Source organism: Phycomyces blakesleeanus (assembly GCF_001638985.1).
Source record: "Phycomyces blakesleeanus NRRL 1555(-) unplaced genomic scaffold PHYBLscaffold_25, whole genome shotgun sequence".
NCBI lineage: Eukaryota > Fungi > Mucoromycota > Mucoromycetes > Mucorales > Phycomycetaceae > Phycomyces > Phycomyces blakesleeanus.
In genome coordinates, this window is record NW_017265158.1 from 1 (window position 1) to 24,328 (window position 24,328).

The 24,328-nt window shown below is 35.4% G+C and overlaps 8 protein-coding genes across 8 annotated transcripts; 5 read left to right on the forward strand and 3 right to left on the reverse strand.

Moving 5' to 3' along the window:
- Window positions 1–11: 11 nt before the first annotated feature.
- PHYBLDRAFT_73050 (hypothetical protein) lies at window positions 12–1,639 on the forward strand (the record flags this gene model as incomplete). The annotated part of the gene is made up of 4 exons (XM_018442763.1): window positions 12–446; window positions 971–992; window positions 1,258–1,319; window positions 1,512–1,639. Coding segments are annotated over 4 exons (647 nt in total), but the record flags the coding sequence as incomplete, so codon positions are not given.
- Window positions 1,640–2,191: 552 nt separating this feature from the next.
- PHYBLDRAFT_150405 (hypothetical protein) lies at window positions 2,192–2,685 on the forward strand (the record flags this gene model as incomplete). Its single annotated transcript, XM_018432476.1, has 2 exons — window positions 2,192–2,436; window positions 2,664–2,685. 2 exons carry the CDS (start codon window positions 2,192–2,194, stop codon window positions 2,683–2,685), a joined length of 267 nt encoding a protein of 88 aa, XP_018286261.1.
- A 1,566-nt stretch (window positions 2,686–4,251) lies between these two features.
- PHYBLDRAFT_173226 (hypothetical protein) lies at window positions 4,252–5,302 on the forward strand (the record flags this gene model as incomplete). Its single annotated transcript, XM_018436976.1, has 4 exons — window positions 4,252–4,369; window positions 4,447–4,724; window positions 4,858–5,022; window positions 5,156–5,302. 4 exons carry the CDS (start codon window positions 4,252–4,254, stop codon window positions 5,300–5,302), a joined length of 708 nt encoding a protein of 235 aa, XP_018286262.1.
- Window positions 5,303–6,253: 951 nt separating this feature from the next.
- Window positions 6,254–8,370, reverse strand: PHYBLDRAFT_183190 (hypothetical protein). Its single transcript, XM_018438731.1, has 3 exons — window positions 7,853–8,370; window positions 7,157–7,404; window positions 6,254–7,020 (listed from the first exon to the last, which is right to left on the reverse strand). Exons 1-3 carry the CDS (start codon window positions 8,267–8,269, stop codon window positions 6,525–6,527), a joined length of 1,161 nt encoding a protein of 386 aa, XP_018286263.1. The 5' UTR covers window positions 8,270–8,370; the 3' UTR covers window positions 6,254–6,524.
- Window positions 8,371–9,668: 1,298 nt separating this feature from the next.
- On the reverse strand, window positions 9,669–11,231 carry PHYBLDRAFT_183191 (hypothetical protein; the record flags this gene model as incomplete). Its single annotated transcript, XM_018438732.1, has 4 exons — window positions 9,669–9,723; window positions 9,863–10,396; window positions 10,494–10,986; window positions 11,043–11,231. The coding sequence occupies 4 exons, from the start codon at window positions 11,229–11,231 to the stop codon at window positions 9,701–9,703; spliced, it is 1,239 nt and encodes a 412-aa protein (XP_018286264.1). The 3' UTR covers window positions 9,669–9,700.
- A 2,433-nt stretch (window positions 11,232–13,664) lies between these two features.
- PHYBLDRAFT_92451 (hypothetical protein) lies at window positions 13,665–14,208 on the reverse strand (the record flags this gene model as incomplete). Its single annotated transcript, XM_018443788.1, has 2 exons — window positions 13,665–13,749; window positions 13,814–14,208. Coding segments are annotated over 2 exons (480 nt in total), but the record flags the coding sequence as incomplete, so codon positions are not given.
- Window positions 14,209–16,907: 2,699 nt separating this feature from the next.
- PHYBLDRAFT_75347 (hypothetical protein) lies at window positions 16,908–19,127 on the forward strand. Its single transcript, XM_018443052.1, has 3 exons — window positions 16,908–17,285; window positions 17,399–17,585; window positions 17,769–19,127. The coding sequence occupies exons 1-3, from the start codon at window positions 17,016–17,018 to the stop codon at window positions 18,884–18,886; spliced, it is 1,575 nt and encodes a 524-aa protein (XP_018286266.1). The 5' UTR covers window positions 16,908–17,015; the 3' UTR covers window positions 18,887–19,127.
- Window positions 19,128–21,944: 2,817 nt separating this feature from the next.
- PHYBLDRAFT_188680 (hypothetical protein) lies at window positions 21,945–24,288 on the forward strand (the record flags this gene model as incomplete). The annotated part of the gene is made up of 5 exons (XM_018439545.1): window positions 21,945–22,064; window positions 22,210–22,435; window positions 22,557–22,755; window positions 22,838–23,805; window positions 23,934–24,288. 5 exons carry the CDS (start codon window positions 21,945–21,947, stop codon window positions 24,059–24,061), a joined length of 1,641 nt encoding a protein of 546 aa, XP_018286267.1. The 3' UTR covers window positions 24,062–24,288.
- Between the last annotated feature and the right edge of the window lie 40 nt (window positions 24,289–24,328).

Here is a 24,328-nt window from a genome sequence, read left to right on the forward strand (position 1 = left end):
TGGATTGACAGACAAGGAACTTGATCGGCTGGATTTGATTCCGGAATTGAACTCTTGGCTTGACAAGGAACCTAAACCCCTCAAGCCTGCAACTTGTCTTATCACTGGACAGCCAGCTATTTACAGAGATCCTAGTACAATGGTACCATTTTCGAATAAGGAGACGTTTGGAGTTATCCGGGCCTGTGAGAACCATGAGATGCGTTGGTCACCCAATCTAGGAGTCTATCTAGGTCGTTTGACTGGTGCTACAGGTGTGCCGGATGGATGGGATCAAATGATAGCTGGAAAGGCGATGGGGGAACCTGACTGGGTTAATAAGAATGGTAATCCTGCCCGTCCTTCTTGGATGAGGGCATACGGTGAACCATGCCCCAAAAAATCTTTGGAAACCAAACGAACTATGGACACAAAACGACATGCGGGCAGCCCTGGACCGAGTACAGCCAGGCGTACTCGACAAAGATCCCATCATACCACACCTCCACCCACAGACCTAATTACAAACTAAAGGATATCCAAAAAGGAAAAAGGAGAAAGTCTGACGTCTATGAAAAGAAGTAAACAGCTTTGATCATCACTATCAAAGAAAAGAAAGAAAAAAGTTATATTTCTTTGTGTAAATATATAAATATAAATATAAGTATAAATATAAATATAAATATAAATATAAATATAAATTTAGGTATAGGTATAAAAATTATAGGCAAAATATTTCCAATTAATTAAACACAATTTGAGAATACCAATGATTATTGTGTGTACATATGTGGGTGTATGTTGGTTTGTATACTCTACTTGATAATTGACAAATCATAGCTGATGGTCGATTATCATTGCAATTAATTAAAGATACTTCTTTAGACACTCTTTCTTGCTATTCTTTCATTCTCTAGATTAGGAGTCTTTATTGGGACAACATGTTTGTTTGTTTGTTTGTTTTTATGTGGACAGTATTTCATTTTATTAGTATTACTTGAAGACCTGTATAAGTAATTGACTGATATACCTGCTTGTTTCTCACAACTCTTTATTGTCTGCCACTATAAGAAAGCGCAGGATTTAAAGCCTCTACCTTACAACCTTTTGTTAGACAATAGAGTTTTGGTATTTAGACTTTAGTATTACAATGGTTTTCTTGTAATATCAGTCTCAGAGTTGCTAACCAAACTTAAAGCGCCCTAAGCACGATATAATTGTTTGACTTTCAGGCAGTTGTCAAGTTTGTTAAAATGCTTCTGATACTATCTTACAGAGACACGAGAATACTGATCCAACATTCTTGGGCTCGCTCACCAATTGCGACGGATCAGTAAAAGGTAGATGTTCCGACGAAAAAGTAACGCTTGACAACATCTAATGCTCGACTACAAGATCTTGTTCATAGACTAGACTGAAAATTCGGCAAAACTGGTCTTATAGCTTTAGACTATGTGGGTTTGCTAACAACCATCGATAGCATCAAGTAACTTTCTTTTAGGTAATAAATTATATTATTATATATATAACAGACACAACTGGAAGCTGTATAGAAAATTCTCCTGACTCCAAGAAATTGTCAATTTCGGTAGCAACTATGACCTTTTTTTTGCGGCACGGACTGTTCAATCAGCATGAAGCATTTAAAAAAAAAGTTTGAAGAAATGCAAATGACTCTGACTAGCTAATCTTCTTCTATTGCCACTCAGATTAAGAATAGCATACTTTTGATGGAATAAATGTGACATAGGAGGCAAGGTCTAAAAAAACCGCCCGCAATAAATGATTTTCACATAATGAAACCAATGATACTATGAGCGCTTAATTTTATCTAATATATATTTGAACTTTTTTTTTGAACTTTTTGGTCTGTCCACACCAATTGAAAACAAAGTTTTTTTTTTAAAAAAAAAACTCACTCACTCACTCACTCACTCTTGAGAACCAAGAAAGGACGCGATTTTTAAAAATACGACTTCTATTTTTGAAAGCATAGCATTGATTTTGATTGGGTGCAATATTGCTTGTTGGAAGCACTGTACATATATTCATACAGATACACTGTATATCTAATTATATAAGAACGGGAGGTTATAAACAAGTTTAGTTCTCCCTCTACTTTTTCTTTTCCTCTTCTTTAGTATCTCTTCACTTTTACTTCTCTTATTCTTTAAAGTTATCAAAACCATAGATAAATATATAAATAACTACAATGGCACCAATCACATTCTCATCTCCACTTCAGCCAAACCAACGTCTGATTCGTAAAGCAATTGCAAGACAATTACGCCTCGCCCATCCCACTCGCTCTCTGAATGGCCGCATTTATGCACGCACCAGCATGGCTGTACATTCCCACACTACCAAAGATACTCTTCATGCCAGGTTGATATCTCTCAGAGAAGAGAAACATGCATTGTTCCTAATGTTGAAGAAACGAATGGAACACAAACGAGAGTCAAGATGATACTTGTTTTCTATTATATTCCACATAACAAAAATAATTACCCTTTTCTTTAACACCCTTAATGTACTATTATTATGCTTTTTCTTTTCTACATATTTGCACGCACCAGCATACATTTTTTTTTGGAAGATTGACAAAGACGTTAAATGTGAGTGAATTGACCTTTTTATATTTTTTGATATATGTATATATACTCTTCTTTTATGGATCTTTCTAGATCTGCTATTCAATATCATTAAATAGTAAAAGAATTACAAGAACCCGTTTTTGGGACCAAAATAAAGAAAGACAATTACACTGTAGGGAGTGTATTTTTCTTTTTAAATGTCGCTCCAGGGTGTGCTTAAGAGGTGTATTCTGATGTACTGCCGATGAAAATCAGTCTACAGTGGGAAATCAGCTGTCAAGTTTTTTGTTTGTATTATTATTTTTAGGCTAATTAAAAGTTGTGTCCTGTAAGACCACCTATTTTTACTTCTTACTATTATTCTATTTTGGACAAGAGAGTTTCTAGGTAGACGTTTTAGCCTGCACAAATAGATACATAAGTAAGAATATTGGTTTTTTAATTGGAAAGTAACAAAGAAGCCTTGATTTACACCTGATTTTTGGTCAACAAGAAATTCTCTTATTCGATCAATTGGAAACAAACGGAGCTTCTAATTGATTATTCAAACGGAGCAGCCTTACGGCCAACCAAGCCAACTTTTATAATTCATCCACTCTACTTTGTTTCCAACGAAGTTTCCCTGCATGATTTCACTTGAGATATTAATTAGCTCATAGTTAATATTATACCAGTAGTATAGCTGTAGGAATATTGAATCCTACCCCCCTCCTTCATCCCTTCCAGTCATTTTTATTTTACTTATTTCGAGGCCTTTAAAGCCATTGTCTATTTGTCTGTTTTTATTTCTTGGTTGTCAGGGTCACGATATATTTTTGGATTACTTTAACAACTGGGCACCATAAGTCATGTTTACTGACCAGACCTTTATCTTTCAAGTTACTAAATTCCCACTCAATATATGTATATATTCACCTTTATTTCTTATAATTTAGCTACTAACAAATCAAAATAATACAAAAGTATATACTCAACGTAGCTTTATTTATTTGTCTTGTTTTGGTTCTGTTATCTGTCTTGTGTCCGACTGACTCATTTGATTGTCTAAAGAATCCTGTTCCACACGAACAATTGTGAGATTAGTACAGGTAATTTGATCAGTCAGGAATACCTAAAAATAAATATATCTATATCTACATATGAGGTTGTGCAGGGAAGAATCGTTGACCAGAAAATTCGGTGGGTGTGAATGCAATGGATTGGGAAGAATAAGTAGACCCGTAATTAGGATCGCTCTGTATTAGGACACGATGCTGAAAAGATCATAAAGAGCATCTTCAGTAGTCCTCTTTAAATACATTTTTATATTGAACTTAAATATTTTAGTTAAAACTGGTACTCCCAGCAGTTTATTTTTTATTTTAAATAAAAATTCAAAATTGTGTGTTCTTTGTAACACAATGATTGCTGCTTCCTCCTCTCCAACTCTGTCTGATGTGGTAACTGCCCACCCATGGTATAGAATGTTGCTTTAAACAGACGGTAGTTTTATTTGCTTGTAATAGACATTAAACTAGATTTCCTTGGCCTTTACCACAGTAAAGGATGAATTGAACTGCCGGGAAAAGTGGCTGTGCTTGGCTCTATATAAATTAAAAGATAACTCACTACTGAATATGTTCTTATTCACTTCTTGAGCATCTTTTCTTTATTTCTTTCTTTTCAATGTTACCCTACGATGCGTCCTACGCTCTATCCTGCAGCAGAAGAGTTGATTCGAAATAAAAAGCAACAAAAATTAGACGAGCAAGAACAAGGTCTCCAAGAAAAAAGCTTTACTTCTACTAAAAGAAAAAGTAAATTGAAACATTCATCGGAGTGTACCCTATGTATTAAGCAAGAAACTAGTGTTCATCGTTATTTTATTATTTAGGACACAAGCACAATAATACTCTTGGTGAGTTGAGAGCAAAGAAAGCTGCTTATGTTCTCGTTGTTTGCAACTCATGTGGAGCTCAAGGTCATTCAACTAAAAGAAGTCCTATATGCCCAAACCATGACATGACTTTGCTACAGTTGTTAAATAGGGATCTTGGCCCTCATCAACGATATACCTTGTCCATTACTCTCGATTCCTTTATCTCCAATAATGATCATATACAACGTGCTCGAGGCAGAATTATCTTGCAATCGTCTTTCTTGCGCGAGGTGGTGTATAACGCACAGCCTTTTTATCAATTACTATATCCTTTGAGGCGTCTCAGATTTATCAACTGATTTAGTTGATCAAGATTTCTGGTACCGAGTTTACAGAGCAATTTATGGTCGTTTAACGATAGTATAGTTGCCACACCATTACCCTAGACTACAACATCTTCAGGCATTATATACAGAGCCGATGCAAACTAACGGAGTTAATCTTACTGTCAGCTTGAATGGCCTTAAAAATTATGGTGCGGTAGTATCTTCTGCATGCATGACTATTGCGACTACATACAACAACTGTTATGTAGAAAAATTTGAAAATATAATAGCAAACTATTTTATTTATATAACAAGAACGAATTTCAGGATAAAATATTATTATTGCTCAATTTATTTACATATATATATATATATGATAAGCTTATATCAAATTTTAGTATCTTTCCATAATGGCAATAAAGAACATCGTATATGAACATTTACTGGACAATCTACTGATTAAACTGCCAGCTCCATTTCAAATCCCAGATCAAATATTGCCAGACGGCTATTATACTTTCTCGACTTTCTGCCTTTCTAAATGAAAGAATCACACCAATCCGCAATAGACTGCCTACAATTCCAGTCAACAAGGCCACTTTTTCAAGAAATCCTCAAGCAAGTATTCCTGTCTTGAGATACATTTTGAATAGTTATGTACAGCTTTAAAAATGTGCTTTATTTTGGAATTTTAATTAAACACTAATCTTTCTCTCTTATATATATATTCCACTTTTTACGCCACCATGTTTTTGCAGTCAATGCAAAACATACTTTTTCCAACTTCTTCAACCCAGCATAAGAATTAAAGACGATAGAATAATTCAAATCTAATAGCTTACCCACTCAGTAACGAACCCCCTCCCCCTTGAGTCCGGGTTACATCCTATTTCATAACACTGTCTAGAAAGATCCCGAGAAATCTTATAAGCAGTTCAAGTCTCTTTTGGTGCAAATAATAATACTAATGTAAAATTGTTTCGGAACATAATACACTGTAGAAAAATACTAATATGATTGATTCAAAGGACTTGTAACTTTGACACTTCTAGCATATACTAATTTTAGGGTGATATTTAATTATCATTATTTCGGTTTTTCAAAAATAGGAATCAGACGTAGCGATGTCAACACAGAAAAGGTGTATACTCTTTGATAAAAAGAATCGATTAAGGAATATACATGCCTTTATCAATATTATAGTATTTAGGGAATCGTAATTTTTTTTTAGATAAGAAAAGGTAGAAGGTAATACATAACTATATATATATATATATACTATACAGCAAATCTATAGCTTAAACTCTTATTAAATATTATATAAATTAGTGCTTCTTCTTTACATACTTCTTCTATTGTTCTGAGTAATGAAGAAGATAAACCTGCTTTTCTCTTTCTTTTTCTCTTTCCGGAATATGAAGTCCAATAAACCTTAAAGTATTGAATAGTAATGAAATATACACACCAAAGCATCTGGTTTAATTGATTATATCTGTTTTTTACTCCAAGGCTGTACCTTTTATTTCTATTTATTATTATTATCTAAAGTACAAACACTAAATGGAGTTAAAAATATCAGTTAGGAGCATAAGAGAAATAAAGAGTCAATAAGGGGATGAAGGAAGAATATAAATAGAGCGATAGATTATACACAAGAAGAAGTAAAGAGTAAGAAAGTAAGAATGGTACAATAGATTACAGCAACAAAAGACAACGCAGAAACATAATAGAAGCAGTATATATATATATAAGAAAAAGAAAAAGAAATCAAGACTTTTGGGCAATCCAACAATTGAAACGGGTGAATCCATGATACTCTTCAAATTCTTCCATGACTTCTCCTACAGCAAGATCGTAATCGTCTGAGGTGATACCCCACTTGGAGACATAAAAGGTCTTGCAGTTCCGCAAGAAGGCTTTTTGGGTTTCCTTGTTGATGAATCCAAACTGCTTTAGCTCTGCTTCGGCTGGCCATTCGCCGGCCGGGATGTCCAGGGCGCGCATGTCAACCGATCCAAACCCACCGACCTGTTCGATCTGGTCTTTTAATCTGTCGGTGAACATGAAGTCCAAACCGAGGTCGGCACACTGGCCCTCGAAGAACTCATCAAATGCCTGCTGGACCGGACCAGGGTTGTGATGCCAGAGGTCAGACTCGACCAGTTCAATGTAGCCGCCTGGTTTCAGAACACGTCTCATTTCACTGAGCACGTGGCTCCATTGGTCCTTTTGAATGACTTGACCCATATTACGTTGAAAGATACTTTTTTTTAAAAAAAAAATTAATATTAAAAATTAATATTAAAATTAAAAATTAGCTTAATACTAACAGTAGTAATACATAAGAGTTATGATTCTCAAAAAAAATTAATATTAAAAAACAGGAAGTTAATACTCACAAGTCAATGGAATTGTCTCCCATGGGCCAGGATTGTCTAATGTCTGCTTCGACATAACGCAGATTTTTTGGACCACCTTGTTGCTCGTGGGGTGGACGGAGATCCATGCCGAGGACCTGGGCTTGAGGGAACTGAGAAGCCATTTCGAGTGCCCAGATGCCATTTCCAGTTCCCATGTCAAGAATAACAGCTGGTGTGTCTAAAGTTGCCCAATGGTTACTCTTTCTTGCACTCTTTAATAGATAATGCTAAAGAAGATATATATATATAAGAAATTGTATATGAGTGAGTGAGTGTGTATGAGTGTGTGTGTGTGTTTTTTTTTTTCATTTGCTTTTTAAAAAGAAAGGAACTATTGGTTATCTATACAGTATATGTATTGGGAATAATATGATTTCTCTAATCTTTTAGATATTTATATATCTCTGTATGTATTGTAGCTGAGATGAACTTTTTCTTTTTTTGTAAAGTTCATTTAACTTGATCGAAACCCAGCCTTTGCAACACAAAGTGGACCGGACAGCAATATATATATATATTTTCTACTTCCTTTGTCCTTCTAATAATCATCATAATCGTCGTCATCGTCATTCTGCCTCACAGGTACACAAGCACAAGCACAAGCACAAGCACAAGAAAAAGAAAAAGAAAAAGTACCCACACCCAGTCTCAAAATTAAAGGTATTATTTCTTTACCTGTCGTTGAAGTCTATCATGTTCTCGGAATTCATTTTCTGAAAAGATGGTTGGTCTAGAGATGCTTTGTTTGCGCCTTGTGAAGAATTCGGTGATTGATTTACGACGGGCTCCTGGTGGTCCATGAGTTGGAATATGAGACGAAGAAGAAGAGGAAGTTGATATGTGTGATGGGTGTGATGAGATTGAGGACGATTGCGAGACAGCCGAGGCCTTTGCCATGGCTACGTGGATCACTCGCGCACTCAGGGCAGTTTCTTGGCTTTCTTCGAGCCAGTCATAGTTTCCGTGGGATTGGAGGGAATGGTGCGAGACGGTTGATCTGGCACTGAGTGTTATCGTACTTTGACGTCTTTTGGTCGTTCTCTTTCGTTTTTCTTTGCTTTTATCGATAACTTTGCTTGCTTGATTTCCCATGGTGACTATTATTCTTTTGATTTATTTATTTTATTTTATAATTCAGAAAATTAATATAAATATATATATATAAGAAAGGAAGGAAGTAAGGAAGTAAGGAAGTAAGGAAGGAAGGAAGGAAAGAAGGAAAGAAGAAAGAAGGAAGGAAGGAAGAAAGAAAGAAAGAAAGAAAAGAGGAAAGAGAAATCTGTATTAATTAACAAGTAACAATAATTACCATATATCTACCTTTCTATCTATCTATCTGTATTTATATGTAAAGATAATACTAACACTAACAATTGAAATATAAGAACATTCAGCCTGCTATTAATTAATTAACTAAATTATATATAAAGATATATATGTTATAAAGGTGGTGGTGTATATAGCCTGTAGAAAGAAGGCGTGTGTGACATTTAGAACGGAGTGAGAAACACGGCAGGATAGGCTTCATATCTTCAATCTCAATTTACACCCAGGCCTTTCTTTTCTTTTTTTCTATTTTATTTCCTAGTCCGATCCTGTTCTTATTTCTTATTCTTGGTTTTGTGTTATATATATAAAAGCATTCAATAGACGCCAAAGCAGAATATATATATATATAATGACAAAAAGGAGATGATCTTGTTTTTTTTTATATACATATAATTTATTTTAAAGATAGAGACTAATTAGTACTATTATTATGTACCTGAGTATCTTTTATATACAGCACTAATTTTCACATTTTATATTATATATACTATATATTATATCAATATGTATATAATGCTATAATTCTATAGTGTGTAATGCTGTAATGTGTAATATCTTTGTAGTTGGATCTTTGTGCCCTTTTTTGGGACTTCAATTCAGTACAAGGTTTGACGACTGAAGATCATCCAACAAAAATACAAAAAAAAAATGCTCTTTTTGTTGTGTAGAAAATATTAAAAATAAAAATTATTATTACTAGGAGATTGAAATTCTAAATATAAAATGAATCATTATATAAATTATCAATAGATTTCGGACAATCAAATAAAGAAAGAGAGAGAGAGAAAAAAGTTAAATCAGTAATTGCAAAGAAAAAGATCTGTCTTGTAAATATATATATATATTAAAGCACACCATTTCTGTTTGAATACCATTGGTGCCACTGTCAATGCAAGAATTTCACTATGATAATCTTATAAATAAATATTTTTCATGTGTATTCAAAACATATAAAATACAAACAATATATTTAAACGGACTTGAAATTCCAACAATCAAATTCAATATTCCAAATCCAGCTCTTTCTTTAAAAGTATTCTTATTTATATATATAAATTTATTCCATTCATTCATTCATTCATTCATTCATTCATTCATTCATTCATTCACTATGCAGGATTTTCAGGGGAAATTATATATATATTCTTGTTGGTGATTGGTTGATGGTTGGATCTTGTATTGTGTATGTATTTATTATTCCAGTGTCACATAGTTGCCTAATCCATTCAACTCTCCATAAGTACATTTGTAACCACATCATTCTGTATACACAATAACAAGTGTATAGCTATAGAACCTTATCCAGTTCCTTTTACTATAGCTACATACAACCCATTTCCCAGCTAATCAACTCACCTGGAAACATTCCAACCTGATCTCCCAATCGTCCTTTCCACCAGTCCTGTTCATCTGCTGTTCTCTCGATCAATTCAATCCGATCATTCTGTCGAAAGGTAAGATCTCCCGCCTGTTGAGCATCAAGATCGTACAATGCAATCACATAGTGCACTACAGCAACCTTTGCCTTTGCCTTTGGTTTTGGTGGTGGAGGGGGAGGAGGCATACGTGTCTTTGGTTTGTTTGTTGTTGTTTGTGGTGGTGACGGTGATGATAGTGCCAATGATCCAAATCTTGATCCCATATATTCTCCTTCTTCATCCTTCTCTTCATATTGCTGCTGTTGTTGGTAGTGGTTGTATGATTTAGATCCCATTGCTGGCTTTGGTGTCATGGTTGGCTTGGGTGCCATGGTTGGTTTGGGTGCCATCAATGGTTTTGCTGACATGGCAGGTTTGAGTGACGCAGTCGACAATCTGTCGGGATTGTTATTGTAAACAGGATCACGGTTCTTCATCCGGTCTTCCAAGGAGTCTGCTCTATATCCCAACTCTAATATATATGTATATGTTTTTTTTAAACACTTGCCCACATACATATTTACATACATACTTTTAATCTAATCTAATTTGATCTATTTACAGCTTACGTGCTCCAGTGCTCTTTTGTAAAATACTCAATTGCTTCATTTCCTGATCCACCGGGCGTTGACCCAGCCGCCACTCATATCCGACCTGCAAACTCTTGTCGAGTGTCAGGAACACTGCCCGGTGGGTTTCGGCAACCTCGTAGATCCGCCCATACATGCCGCCAAGAACCCGGCACTGGATCTCATAAAAGTCTTCCAGGACAGGCTGGATAAACAAAGCCGCCAGTCTCAGAAACTCTGCCAGATCTCGCTTGAGAAGATTATTGAGGTAAAAGTAGTCCTGGGTTGCTGTCTCCAGCTGACTTTGCAGCTTGATCATATGCTTTTCTTCACTTGGTCCCTTGTCAGCAATGGCAGCGTATTTTTGGTGGGATGTACGAAACCGGTCATAATCAAGTAGTTTGTGCTGGCGCTTGACAATTGTCTTTTGGATCACTTTGGTTAATGCTGCCAACTGATCAGTAGGTTGGATTACACTTTTATCCAATGCATCCTTTTTTTTAAAAAAAAATGTTATTATTATTATCATCATCAAAAAAAAAATCTTACTAGTTCTTGCATAATTTCATCGCGACAGTAATTCATGGCTGTTGCATAATCCTGTGCAGCTTGGAGACTGCCGAATGGTATATCTGTAGGCGCGGGTCTAGTAGATCCATCTTCATTTGTATGGCATCCCATAGAAGGTGCAAAAAGGTTTTCAAGTAGTGCAGAACATCCCTGTTGATTATTTAACATGTCTATAAAATCCATAAAAAGAAAAAAAAAGAAATTACAAAAAACTCTCGATTTATTTTAGGTGGTTGTTAAGCTTGCCTGACACGCCATTTCTAAACTCTTTTGTGTGAGTATCAAGAGCAACGATCTCCTTTGTCTTTTCGATAAATCTAGTCTCTAAGCGTCCAAATTCTTCATCAACAGTAACTGTATATATATGAAATTATAAATGAGTGAATTCAAACAATGAAATGTTTCTGTTGGTGTTGCTACCGATTTACTATTTATTTTTTTTAAAAAAAAGGGATATTAAAAGGATAATGGAAAATAATAAATGACGTGCCATTGTCTTTCTTTGCGAGTTGATATGGTAGACGCGAGAACGCCTTTGTCATTCCTTTCCTAGTTGTGATGAAAGAGTCATTGGGTTGAATTGTGAGTGAGATTGGAGTAGAAGGATGAGTTTATTGAGAATCTATATATATATATATATATTTTCAATTTAAAAGAATAATAAGATTACCAACTCATGATGTAGGTATGTAGGTATGTAGGTATATAAAATGTATGTATAATGTGTGTGAATACCAGGAATATATTTTTATTGTATTGTATTATATTATATTATATTAAATATATATATATATATGTATGTATCTATGTATGTATGTATGTATCTATGTATGTATGTCATTACCACTACCACTCACTGGAAATAATATATATATAATATAATATAATATAATATAATATAATATAATATAATATATATATATATATAAAAGGTACTAACTAGCCTGTGCTTAAAACTAAAATAGTGCCTGTATTCAGTCTCTGTAGAAATGGAGGAAAGACCCGGTCGGGAAAAACGGAACCCCAAGCACGTTTGGCTTCATCGTCATCGTCATCATCATTTTAATTTTCTTTGTGTATGTAGTGTGTATTCCATTTTATTGAAACAATATTGTATAAGAGCTCTTTGTTTCAAAATAATAGATAATAATGGCGTGATAAACAAACTTACACATCATCTTAACCACCCCCTTCTTTTTGGTTTATTTTTGGTCTCCCAGTAACTGTTTTTATATATAAAAAATAAATAAATTATTATTGGTGTATTAAGGTTGTGGCAGAAATATTAGACAAAAATTGATCAACAATTTATTTATTTTTTATTTTTTTAAAAAAAAAGACATTGGTAACAGTATATAAAGTGAGTGAGAAAAGAAAACTCTATTCAAAGGTCAAGAATAACAACAAACAAGTACAAGAAAGTTAATATTCAATTTTACTAAACCCACCCTCTGTATCCCCCCTTGGTCTTTTTTTTTTGTTTCCTTTCCTCCCTTAAATATCCTCCTCTTACTCCTTTTCACCTTTCCTTTGATTTATTTCTCTCTTTATCTCTTCCAGATATTGTACAAAGCCAGATTCAATACCTCAAGAAAATAAATAAAAATAAATAAAAGCCCCGTCTCAACAATAGATTTTATTCTTGACAGTTTATCCTTTATATTTTTAGACTATGCATATATGATCCTTCCTACCACTTTTCTTTTAAGAGAGAAAAAAAATATCATTAATTAATGTAGACAATAAGAGGTTTATCTTTTTTTTCTTTGGTTATTATATATATATATTGGTATTGGTATTGGTATTGGTATTTATATAAGGAATATTGAATGATTTGGATAAAAATATGAATGCAAAATAAAATAATATATATGTATATGATAGAGAGAGAGAGAAGGAAAGAAAGGTGGGTGATTTTTTGAAAAGATCATTAAGTGAGGATTTTGAAAGGAGGAGAAGGGTTGCTGTTTGAAGGTTGGAAAATTGTTGTTTTTTCTTTCTTTTATACCTTCTTCTTTTTGTGTATATATGTAAGTGTAAGTGTAAGTGTAAGTGTAAGTGTAAGTGTAAGAGTGAATATATGTAAAGATGTATAAGTGTAAATGCGTAAAAAGAAAGATTTTTTTTTAAAAAAGAAAAAAAAAAGAGTATTTTGTACTAGTTATATCACCAAGGTTTTCAGTTTCATTTTCATTTTCATTTTCATTTTTTTGCTATAGCCCTTTTTTTGTTGTTGTTGCTGTTAAGAAACCTGAGGGTAATTAAATCAGGACCTGATCCAGAAAGTGGACAAGTTCGGCTGAAGAAGAGCAAGGTAAGAGTTTTTGATTAATGTGGGTATCGATTTCCTATAGATAGAAACAATAGAAACAATTAAATATTTAGAATAAATGCAAACATTGATATCAATTCACAAGGACTTACGAGAAGAACATCAGAAGCAGCAGGACGAGTCAAAGGGTTCTCATCAAGGAGCCATGACACGAGGCCGCGCATGTACATTGATGGATAGCTGTAGGTGAAAGTAGGACTAGGTTCTGTGGTAATTACATCAAACAACTCTTCTTCATCCTTGATAAGGTAGTGAGGGGGAACTCTATCCATCATCTCTATCAAGGTGATTCCAAGGGACCACATATCAATCTTTTCATTGTAGTGGTCCTGTCTAATGACTTCTGGAGCCATCCTACAAATACCAAAAGACAATCAATCAATAAGATATATTTTAAAATAAAAAATAATAAACTTACCACTTGCTGGTCCCTAGACGGTCGCGTTGAGGACGAGCTACACGAGCAGACAAACCAAAGTCGGCTAGTTTCACCTGACCTTGCCAGCCCAGAAGCAAATTTTCGCACTTTAGATCGCGATGCAAGACCCCCTTGGAGTGCAGATGCTCTAGGGCCAAGATGGTCTGACGGGCTACGAGGATGGTATGGTCCTCAGGCATTCCACGTCGGCACAAGACTGCAAATACTGAGCAGCGCATCAAATCCATTGCAATCCAGATTGCATCCCGCCAGACCGTGACCTCTTTCAATTGGATAAGGTTCGCATGATTTCCAGACATGATCTTCAGTTCTCGTAGGATGGCAGCTCGATAGGTCCGGTCAGGGTCGAGTTTGCAGCGTTTGATTGCCACCTGAACACCCGGATTTCTGCGATCATTTGCACGTACAACCGCACCATTTACACTAGAGATCATGATAATAGACCATTGTTGTTGTTATTATTAATGAAAATAATATATAAATATATAAATATATATCCTTATTGTCGTTGTTTATTATAATCGTAATTGTCTTTATTATATTGTAGCGTATTTTATGTAGTATTCCAGAGGATGCTTAAACATAATTGTATATGTATTTACCCAGTTCCAATCTCTTTAAATTGATCATAGCGAGACCTAGGATTTGACGAGCGGACAGTTTGGGATGGTAACATCTTTTTCACCGTGCGCTCAAATCTGGTCTCATGGCGGGCCAGGGGTTTTAACTGCGGAACATTGTAATGTGGGCTAGGAGGGTACCAGGGACGCTGTTAAAAGAAAGAAAGAAATAGATAGATAGATGTTAGTCAGAAGTTCAGAATAATTTTTTTTCCTGTTGTGTTTTGGGTGAGTCACTTACTTTGCAGATCTGTTTCTTGAGTTCCAAAGGCCGCAAGTCAAACACAGCTGGCGGATCTGGTCCAAGGTAAGCATGTCCAAGGATATTTGGGATCTCACAACATCCGGGGGATCTCCAGGTATTCTATAGAGTATTGAGATTATTTTTCAATGTTTATTTAGGTATAAATTATATTTGGTTTCTAACCTTGCTTGTGGTTCTGATCATCTTTGGCAGTGAGCAGGATTGTACTCTTCTGATGGGGTATCTTGGACTGGCTCCAAAACCTGGATTTGACTTTGATCTTTGTACAAGCGCCATTGGATATCACAAAAGCAAAGAAGAATAAATAAGAAAGGAAAGAATGTAAGAACAAAAGGTAAAGAAGTAATTAAATGATTAAATGATTAAATATCTATATAAACAACAACAACAGCAGCAGCAGCAGCAGCAACAACAACAACAGCAACAGCAACAGCAACAGCAACAGCAACAACAACAAAAAAAAAGACAGGAATCCAAGCTATTTAAAAAGGATAAAGAAAAAAAAAAGGAAACAGGAAATAAAGGGGAAACAAAGAAAAAAAATACATAAAGGAGATGTCAAGTACTAAACCCACAGTATATATATATATATTAGATGTACATACATACATACATACATACATACATACATACATACATACATACATATATACATATATACATATATGTACAATTGTAATCATAAGATACTTTTAATGGCTATACACATAATGACAGGCAGAAATACATATCGAATGAAGCAAAAGTAAAATATATGTATATATATATATATATATATATAAGATTTGTTATAAACCAACAAGAGCATCAAAAAGAAGAAAAATAAAAATAAAAAAGGGAGGGAGGGGGGGAGGGGTTGGTTTGAATGATTTATGTATAGCTATTTTATTTAGGGAGAAATAGAAAGAGGTATAAAAATAGAGAGGTAAAGAAGTAGAGGTAAAGAGGCTGTGAGTTTGTTACAAAGATTAAGTGAATCTTTACCAGTCAAATTTAACCAAATTACAAACATTCAAATATTCAAATATTCATATAAAATAAAATTGTGTAGAATGAATTTTTATTATATTTTACATAAAAGAAGAATTTCAAATAACAATAACAATAATAAATTTATACAAGAAAGCAAGAATCAGATTTGTCATTTCCTCAAATGTGTAAATTATGGTCTTCGTCAATACCAAATACTTTAGTATGATATCTGGCTCAGAAGTATCCGAATAAATCATCATATTCTTTTATATTATTGTTATTGTTATTCTCGGCGTACACCAACTTCACAGTGATATTCAACGTGTACTCTTTTATCATCATCGTCCTAATCCCTCACAAATACAGAATCACAAATACAATAAAACACACCTACAGACTTACTACAAAGCAACCTACAGACCAGATATGCTTTGAACACTTAAACTCCTGCTAATTGTTACCCACCATTACCATCATCATTCTCATCATTATCACTAGCACTATTACATCCCACCATTATTATCAATCCAATACTTCTTTCTCTTGTAGAAATAATACAGTCTCAAGAATAACAATGAAGAAAATAACGATACTAACAGTAATAAAAACAACGCCAATAATAATAGTAGTAATAATAATAATAATGCATGTTACCGTGTCTGATATCTGTTGGTGCTTTGCAGTTGCTGATTAATCCGGGTTATAATTATAAAGCTCATTCAAAATACAATAATACTAATAGTAATAACTAGTAATTGCATGAAAAAGGCTGTGATTCTGCTGTTTGGAATTAAAAGGACTCAATCTAAGATCATGTTGTGTGTGTGATGAAGCAAAAAAAAAAACCAAAAAATTAAAAGGTATAAAAATTTATTAGACCGATTACGCGTTCATAATTGTGTGACATCACAAAAGACACACAGACACATTAGAGAGAAAAAAAAAAAAAAGAGTGATTCAAATCTTAAATTTTTTCTTCTTTTTTCTGTGCTTTAAAATGGAGCTCAAATATTGTTAAGCTCAATCCTAAAATAAGAAAAAAAGTTTTTAATTGGCCACTATTTTTTTTTTCATTTTTTTTTTTTAACTTGGAGATCAAAAGTCACAATTGGAACCTTTGCCCAATCATATTGATTCGGAAGATAAGAAAGTAAACAGAAAAAAAAAAGGTATAAATAAGACCTGGAAAACGCTTCGTTAAGAAGGGGGGGATATCCACCCCCTCTTTGGTCCTAAAAAAACTAAAGTAAAATCCATATACAAATTATATACATTTTTTTTCATAATAAAAAACTACCTCTTTTTTTTCTCATAAAATAAAACCATGTCCAACGTTATTGATTTTTCCAAAGCCAAGGACTATTTGAAGACCTATGGTAACCGTGATGGTTTGTCTGTCGAAGCTTTGTTGGATGAACAACTCAGCGGTGGTTTGACCTACAATGATTTCTTGATCCTTCCCGGATTCATTGATTTCGCTGCCGAGAAGGCCTCTCTTGAAAGCAAGATCACAAGGAACATCACCTTGAAGACCCCCTTCCTGTCCTCTCCAATGGACACTGTCACTGAGACTGACATGGCTATCTCCATGGCTGTAAGTTTTATTCTTATTTCTCTATTGTTTCACTGTCCACACATACACATATGTTGCCAGTGCACATACCAACTTACATCTAACATTTAAATCTTTATATTATCATTTTCCAGCTCCTCGGCGGCATTGGTATCATTCACCACAACTGCAGCCCCGAAGAACAGGCCGACATGGTCCGCAAGGTCAAGAAGTTTGAGAACGGTTTCATCATTGATCCCGTTGTCCTGTCCCCCACAAACACTGTAGCTGATGTCAAGGCCATCAAGGAAAAATCTGGTTTCTGCGGTATCCCCATCACTGGTAAGTTCTAATAAATAAAATAAATGTGTAACCATTAAGGTTGTACTATGTGTCTATATCTGTGTATCTGTTTTTTCTACAAAAAAAACCCCCTTCCCTCCCAAATTTCATATTGAATTTTTTTTCAAAGAAAATCCAAATGTTAATAATAATGAATTAACCAAAAAATAAATAAATCATTAGAGACTGGAAAGATGCACGGAAAGTTGGTTGGTATCGTCACTGCCCGCGATATCCAATTTCACCAGGACGATTCTTCCTCCCTCAAGGACATCATGACCAAGGACCTTGTGGTTGCCAAGGAGGGTGTTACCCTGACCGAGGCCAACAATATCCTCGCCTCGTCCAAGAAGGGCAAGCTTCCCATTGTCGACTCACAAGGCAACCTCGTCTCCCTCTTGGCTCGTTCCGATTTGCTCAAGAACCAGAACTACCCCTTGGCCTCCAAGGCTCCCGACTCCAAGCAGTTGTTGTGCGGTGCTGCCATCGGTACTCGCCCTGATGACAGAGATCGTCTCGAGTTGCTGGTCAACGCCGGTCTCGATGTCGTTGTCCTGGACTCCTCCCAGGGTAACTCGGTCTACCAGATTGAGATGATCCAGTGGATCAAGAAGACCTTCCCCAAGCTCGAGGTCATTGCCGGTAACGTCGTCACCCGCGAACAGGCCGCAAGTCTCATCGCTGCTGGCGCCGACGGCCTGCGCATCGGTATGGGCTCAGGCTCAATCTGCATCACTCAGGAGGTCATGGCCTGCGGTCGTCCCCAGGCTACTGCTGTCTACCGCGTCTCCGAGTTCGCTGCCAAGTTTGGCGTGCCCACTATTGCTGATGGTGGCATCGGAAACGTCGGTCATATCGTCAAGGCTACTGCTCTTGGTGCTTCGGCCGTCATGATGGGCGGTCTTCTGGCAGGCACAACCGAGAGCCCCGGAGAGTACTTCTACCGCGAGGGCCAGCGTCTCAAGCGCTACCGTGGTATGGGCTCCATTGATGCCATGAACAACAAGAGCGGAAAGGACGGAAATGCAGCCACAAAGCGCTACTTCTCAGAGGGTGATGCCGTCAAGGTCGCCCAGGGTGTCGTTGGTAATGTGGTTGACAAGGGTTCGGTCCGCAAGTTCCTCGGCTACCTCCACACTGGTGTCCAGCACTCTCTCCAGGATATCGGCTGCCGCTCGCTCGCTGAATTCCATGAGTCGGTTGCCAACGGTACCGTTCGTTTCGAGAAGCGTACTGCTGCTGCTCAGATGGAAGGTGGTGTCCACGGTCTCCACTCCTTTGAGAAGAAGCTCTTCTCTTAAATATATATATATATATATATTTATATATAATTAAGAAATAATAGAAAAGAAAAATGATCATTATTATTACTATTACTATTCTTTGTATTCGTTCATATTCTTCTTCCCTTTTTCCCTTTCCTTCTCCCTTTCTCTCCCTTTCTCTCCCTCTCTTACACATTCCACAATTCCCTCTCATTTTGTTTAAACAACAACAAAAAAATTTATTCAAAATACAATATACATATTTGACATTCCTCAAATCTCCAAGTGTTTCTAAGTGTTTCTAAATGATTTTTAATTTGTGTGTAGATGAGGCTTGGGATATGGGTGGATAAAAAAACAAAAATTGCATCTATCTAGATGTAATTGCACATTGTAACGGTGGCTCATTTGAATGGTATTTTGTATAAAACGCGTATAGTTAAGTGGGTATAGTCTTCGCCTGCCAAACAAAAGAAGAAGAACAAGAGATATTTAGTGCTGATTAATCAATTGACTAACTGTGAGTGTGTAAGTGTGTGAAAGTTTTTTTTTTTGGGGGGTACATATTTTTAATATGTGCATATTTTTTTTTTGAAAGTAGCTTTTCTTTGTGTGTACATGTATATTTGCTGGTATCAGTATATTTGCTTTGATTGGTGTTCTCTCTATGACACTCACAAACTTTCTCACACGCATTTACTCCTTGTCACCTGTACATATCTTTTACAAGTATCATTCAGGTGTGTATGTATATAATTAAATACACAGTACCGTTCTCTATACTTTATACTCAAAACTCAAAGATAAACGCAAAATTATAGCATTGTTGTACAAAAGCTAAAATACTCTTCATTTTCATAAAGAAAAAAAGACTAAAAACATTTTGGGATTCTTCTTGGTAAAAATGTTTGTGATCAATTTCTATCATGTAATTTCCAAAAAAAGACATTTGACTGTATAAAGAAGCAACTGGAGAGAGAGAGATGCATGTAGTACATTATTTTTCTTTTAGTGTTTGTGATGATCAACCTTTTGTGTGTACGCGGGTGTGTGCGTGAGTGTGTAGCATTTATTATCGATAACTTAATTCAGCAGAATAGGTTTGTGCTTCTATTTCAGCCTTGACAGTACCAATGGGCTTCAGACAGGTATTCTATGCAACACGTCTATTGGCAAATAATTGATCAACTGGTAGGAAATAGATAACGAAAACAAATTAAAGCAAGGTAGTTTGCACAATTTGTAATTTTTTTATAGATTTAGATTTTCAAATAATAGCAGTGAAAATGAGCAGGCCTCTTATTAAACAAGCAGATATGTACCGTAAATAATTTTGAAATCAATGGGTTATATTCATTAATAACCAAATTCAATTCAATTCAATTCAATTCAATTCAATTTGATATACATATGGGTGGACACATGTAATTATTTTTTGGAGCAATTTTTTGTGTAAATAAGTCTAATAGACAAGATAACAGTGTCATCTATTTAAGTATATAGATATAGATATAGATATAGCTTTATAGTTGTATATATATATATATCTTTGTGATAATGATAAAAAGTAAAAAAAAAACGCAAGATTTACACGGTTATCTATCAAACGTATTGAATAAGCGATAGTTGGGCTGTAATACGATCATCAACCCTGTACTTTTCTCTCTCTCTCTCTTATCTATATTAATTACCAGCAAGAAAATACACAAGCCCATTTAAGTAAAAATAAAATAAAAAATAAAATAAAATTAAAACAGCAGCTAATAAATTGCTGAATATTCCAAAGATACCTTTCTTCTTCTTCTTCTTTTTCAAATATGGATTAGATCCACTTGCAGATTCGATAGCGCTTCAAATTCGACGCCCACATTTACCCAACTGTTCGGTATCATGATGGTATCACAAGGTTTTATTCACAATTCAGATGTCATTAAAATAAGAAAATTCAGTTACTACAATGCGCGCAATCAATATCCAAAAACACCCTTTTTAATCTATATGGGTATATAATTGTGTGTAAATGTTAGATATCTGAAGAAAACTAAGCGTAACAATTATAACAAAAAAAAGAAAAAAAAATATTTGGTATGATAATTCTCGTTAAACTTTATGCATAGAATACTGAAAACAACTATACAACAAAGAGACAAAAGAACATAAAAAATAATACAAAGAAAAAGAGAGTAAATGGATATTATTCGTGTCTACCAATTGATTTTATCAGTCATCTATTTATCTATTTTACCAAATAACTAAAGAACTAAAGGACTACTTTGAAGGAAAGAACATTTGAGCTGTAAAATATCACATTAGAAAGCTTTGTTTTCTAGCTTCACAGAGTCTGACAGATTTAAACTCTTTTGTTAGTATTATTATAAGCTACATAGAGCCAGGGTTTTTAGAGGAAGGTTAACTTATTCAACTTGTCATCTTTGAGATCATTACTTCAATCTACTGCTTAGATTCAAGAGAGAGAGAGTTGTGATCCTAAATACAAATACATTCATTTTAATACTGATTTTATTCTTGTAAATTCACAGCACTATGTGATAGAAATAGACTTTAGCAATAAATAGATGTTAATCCAAAATGATAATTTCATGTGTCAAAATATCATTATCTCAAACATGCACATATTCACACCTATATATATATATATTTATGTATGTGAATAATTCAAATAGTTGTTGATTAATTTTGATTTACTGCCGGTAATATCGACTTTTATCATCATATTTTTTGCCTAAATTTGTACATTATTGGTATTCTTCACTTCTTTCAACTTCTTCTTCTTTTAAAAACAAACAATGGTTGATCGAGTTAGTGAATAGTTGTGCGTACATACACGTGCAATCAGGCACACATAGAGGGGGCATTTTTTTTAATAAAAAAAAAAGATTTGGAATCAGACATGGACGGACACACAGACTACACCCTCAAGTAACCTGCATTTGGTAATTAAGCATTTACTGGGCACACAGACACGGACGGACACATATTCTTATAATATAAAGACAGACCTGTCTAAATGTATATATTATTTATTAGAACACACTGTTGGACCAAAACAAGTCTTTGGAATAATCTTGTTACGATGGCCATGAATGTTGATCCAAACTCGGCAATCTACACCACCGATGAATACGGCAGACCTTTTATTATTGTTCGCGAAGGTCAAACAAAGTCTAGGCTGAGCGGTATTGAAGCCATTCGCGTAAGTATCCAAACCAGGAAGACAAACAAGCACAAATTTATATATATATATATATATATACATACATACATATAATGATAATAAGCGAGTTTACTTAATGAAATTACTCTTCATTCTTCATTATTTTTTATTTTATTTTTGTTAGTCTCACATCTTGGCTGCCAAAACAGTAGCAACCATCATCAAGACTTCATTAGGTCCTCGTGGTCTAGACAAGATTTTAATTTCTCCCGATGGTGACATTACGGTGACAAATGATGGTGCAACAATTTTAGATCAGATGGCTGTTGAACATCAGATTGCAAAACTTTTGGTTCAATTGTCTAAGAGTCAAGATGACGAGATTGGAGATGGTACAACTGGTGTAGTTGGTAAGTGTACAATGTCTTTTTCTCCTTCCTCTTTTGAATATTGATTAGTACCATACTTATAAACTCACAAATAATAATAATAATAATAATACTATCTTCCTTTATTCCCTTATGTTTATAGTATTGGCTGGATCTCTGTTAGAACAATGTGAACAATTGTTGGATCGTGGTATTCACCCAATTCGTATTGCCGATGGGTTTGAACGTGCCTGTAATGTTGCTGTCACTCACCTGGAATCAATTTCTGACACTATTGAATTCAGCAAGGATAATGTGTCAAACCTCAAGAAGACTGCTATGACCAGTCTTGGCAGCAAAATGTAAGTTACACGAACGAACAAAGACAAAAACGACCCCTCTTAATTAAAACTGAACAAATTGTTGTTATTTGTTTGCATACAGTGTGTCAAAGTGCCACGAACAATTTGCTGATATTGCTGTCAACGCTGTTTTGGCAGTTGCTGACTTGGAGCGCAAGGATGTTGATTTTGAGCTTATCAAGGTGGATGGCAAGGTCGGTGGATCTATGCAGGACACATTATTGGTCCAGGGTGTGGTCATCGACAAGGATATGTCACATCCCCAGATGCCTCGTGAGGTTCACGATGCCAAAATTGCCATTTTGACCTGCCCCTTTGAACCACCAAAGCCTAAGACCAAGCACAAGCTTGACATCACCTCCGTTGAGGAGTACGAAAAGCTCCAGGCGTACGAGACCAAGATGTTTGAGAATATGATCAACCAGGTCAAGGACTCGGGTGCCAATCTCGTCATCTGCCAGTGGGGTTTCGATGATGAGGCAAACCATCTGTTGCTACAAAACAAGTTACCTGCCGTCCGTTGGGTCGGTGGTCCAGAAATCGAACTGATTGCAATTGCAACAAACGGCCGTATCGTGCCCCGCTTTGAGGATCTCACACCAGGCAAACTCGGAAAGGCTGGTGTTGTACGTGAATTGAGTTTTGGTACAACAAAGGATCGAATGCTGGTGATCGAGGAGTGTGCCAACACCCGTGCTGTCACGGTATTTGTGCGTGGCGGTAACAAGATGATCATTGATGAAGCCAAGCGTTCGCTCCACGATGCCATCTGTGCTGTCCGCAACCTGGTCCGTGATAACCGAGTTGTGTACGGTGGTGGAGCTGCCGAAATTGCCTGCTCTTTGGCCGTATCAAAGGTTGCCGATGAGATCTCTTCCATCGAGCAGTATGCCATGCGTGCCTTTGCCGATGCGCTTGATGCAACACCTCTTGCTTTGGCAGAAAACTCTGGTCTGTCTCCTATCGAGACATTGGCTGAAGTCAAGGCAAAACAAACTTTGACCGGCAATCCACGCTTGGGCGTCGACTGTCTCTACAAGGGGTCTAATGGTAAGAGACAGATATATATATATATAGAAAAAACAGAGTGTTTGTTTTGTGATTGTATTTATAATATTACATACACAAAAGACATGTGTGCAATATCTAACACAATACGTATGTATTTCCTTCTGTAGACATGAAGGACCAGCACGTCTATGATCCCCTTATTTCCAAGCGCCAACAGTTCTTGCTAGCAACTCAGTTGGTCAAAATGATTTTAAAGATTGACGATGTAATTACTACTGTCGGTAATGAAGCCTAAATATTACCCCCTCTTTCCTACCACTCCCTCCCCCAACCACAACTACAGCCATAATCACCATCACCATTACCATTACCACTTTAAACAAAACAAAAAGCAGAAACAATCATAGTTATTCACCTTTCTGTACGTACATGCATTTTACACATCTATTCCAAACATAACTGCAAAGACTTAATAGAACAGGAACCTGTTTACACAAAAATAAATAATTATTTTCAAATGATACATACTTTATATGTGCACATTTATAAAGGGGAATACAAA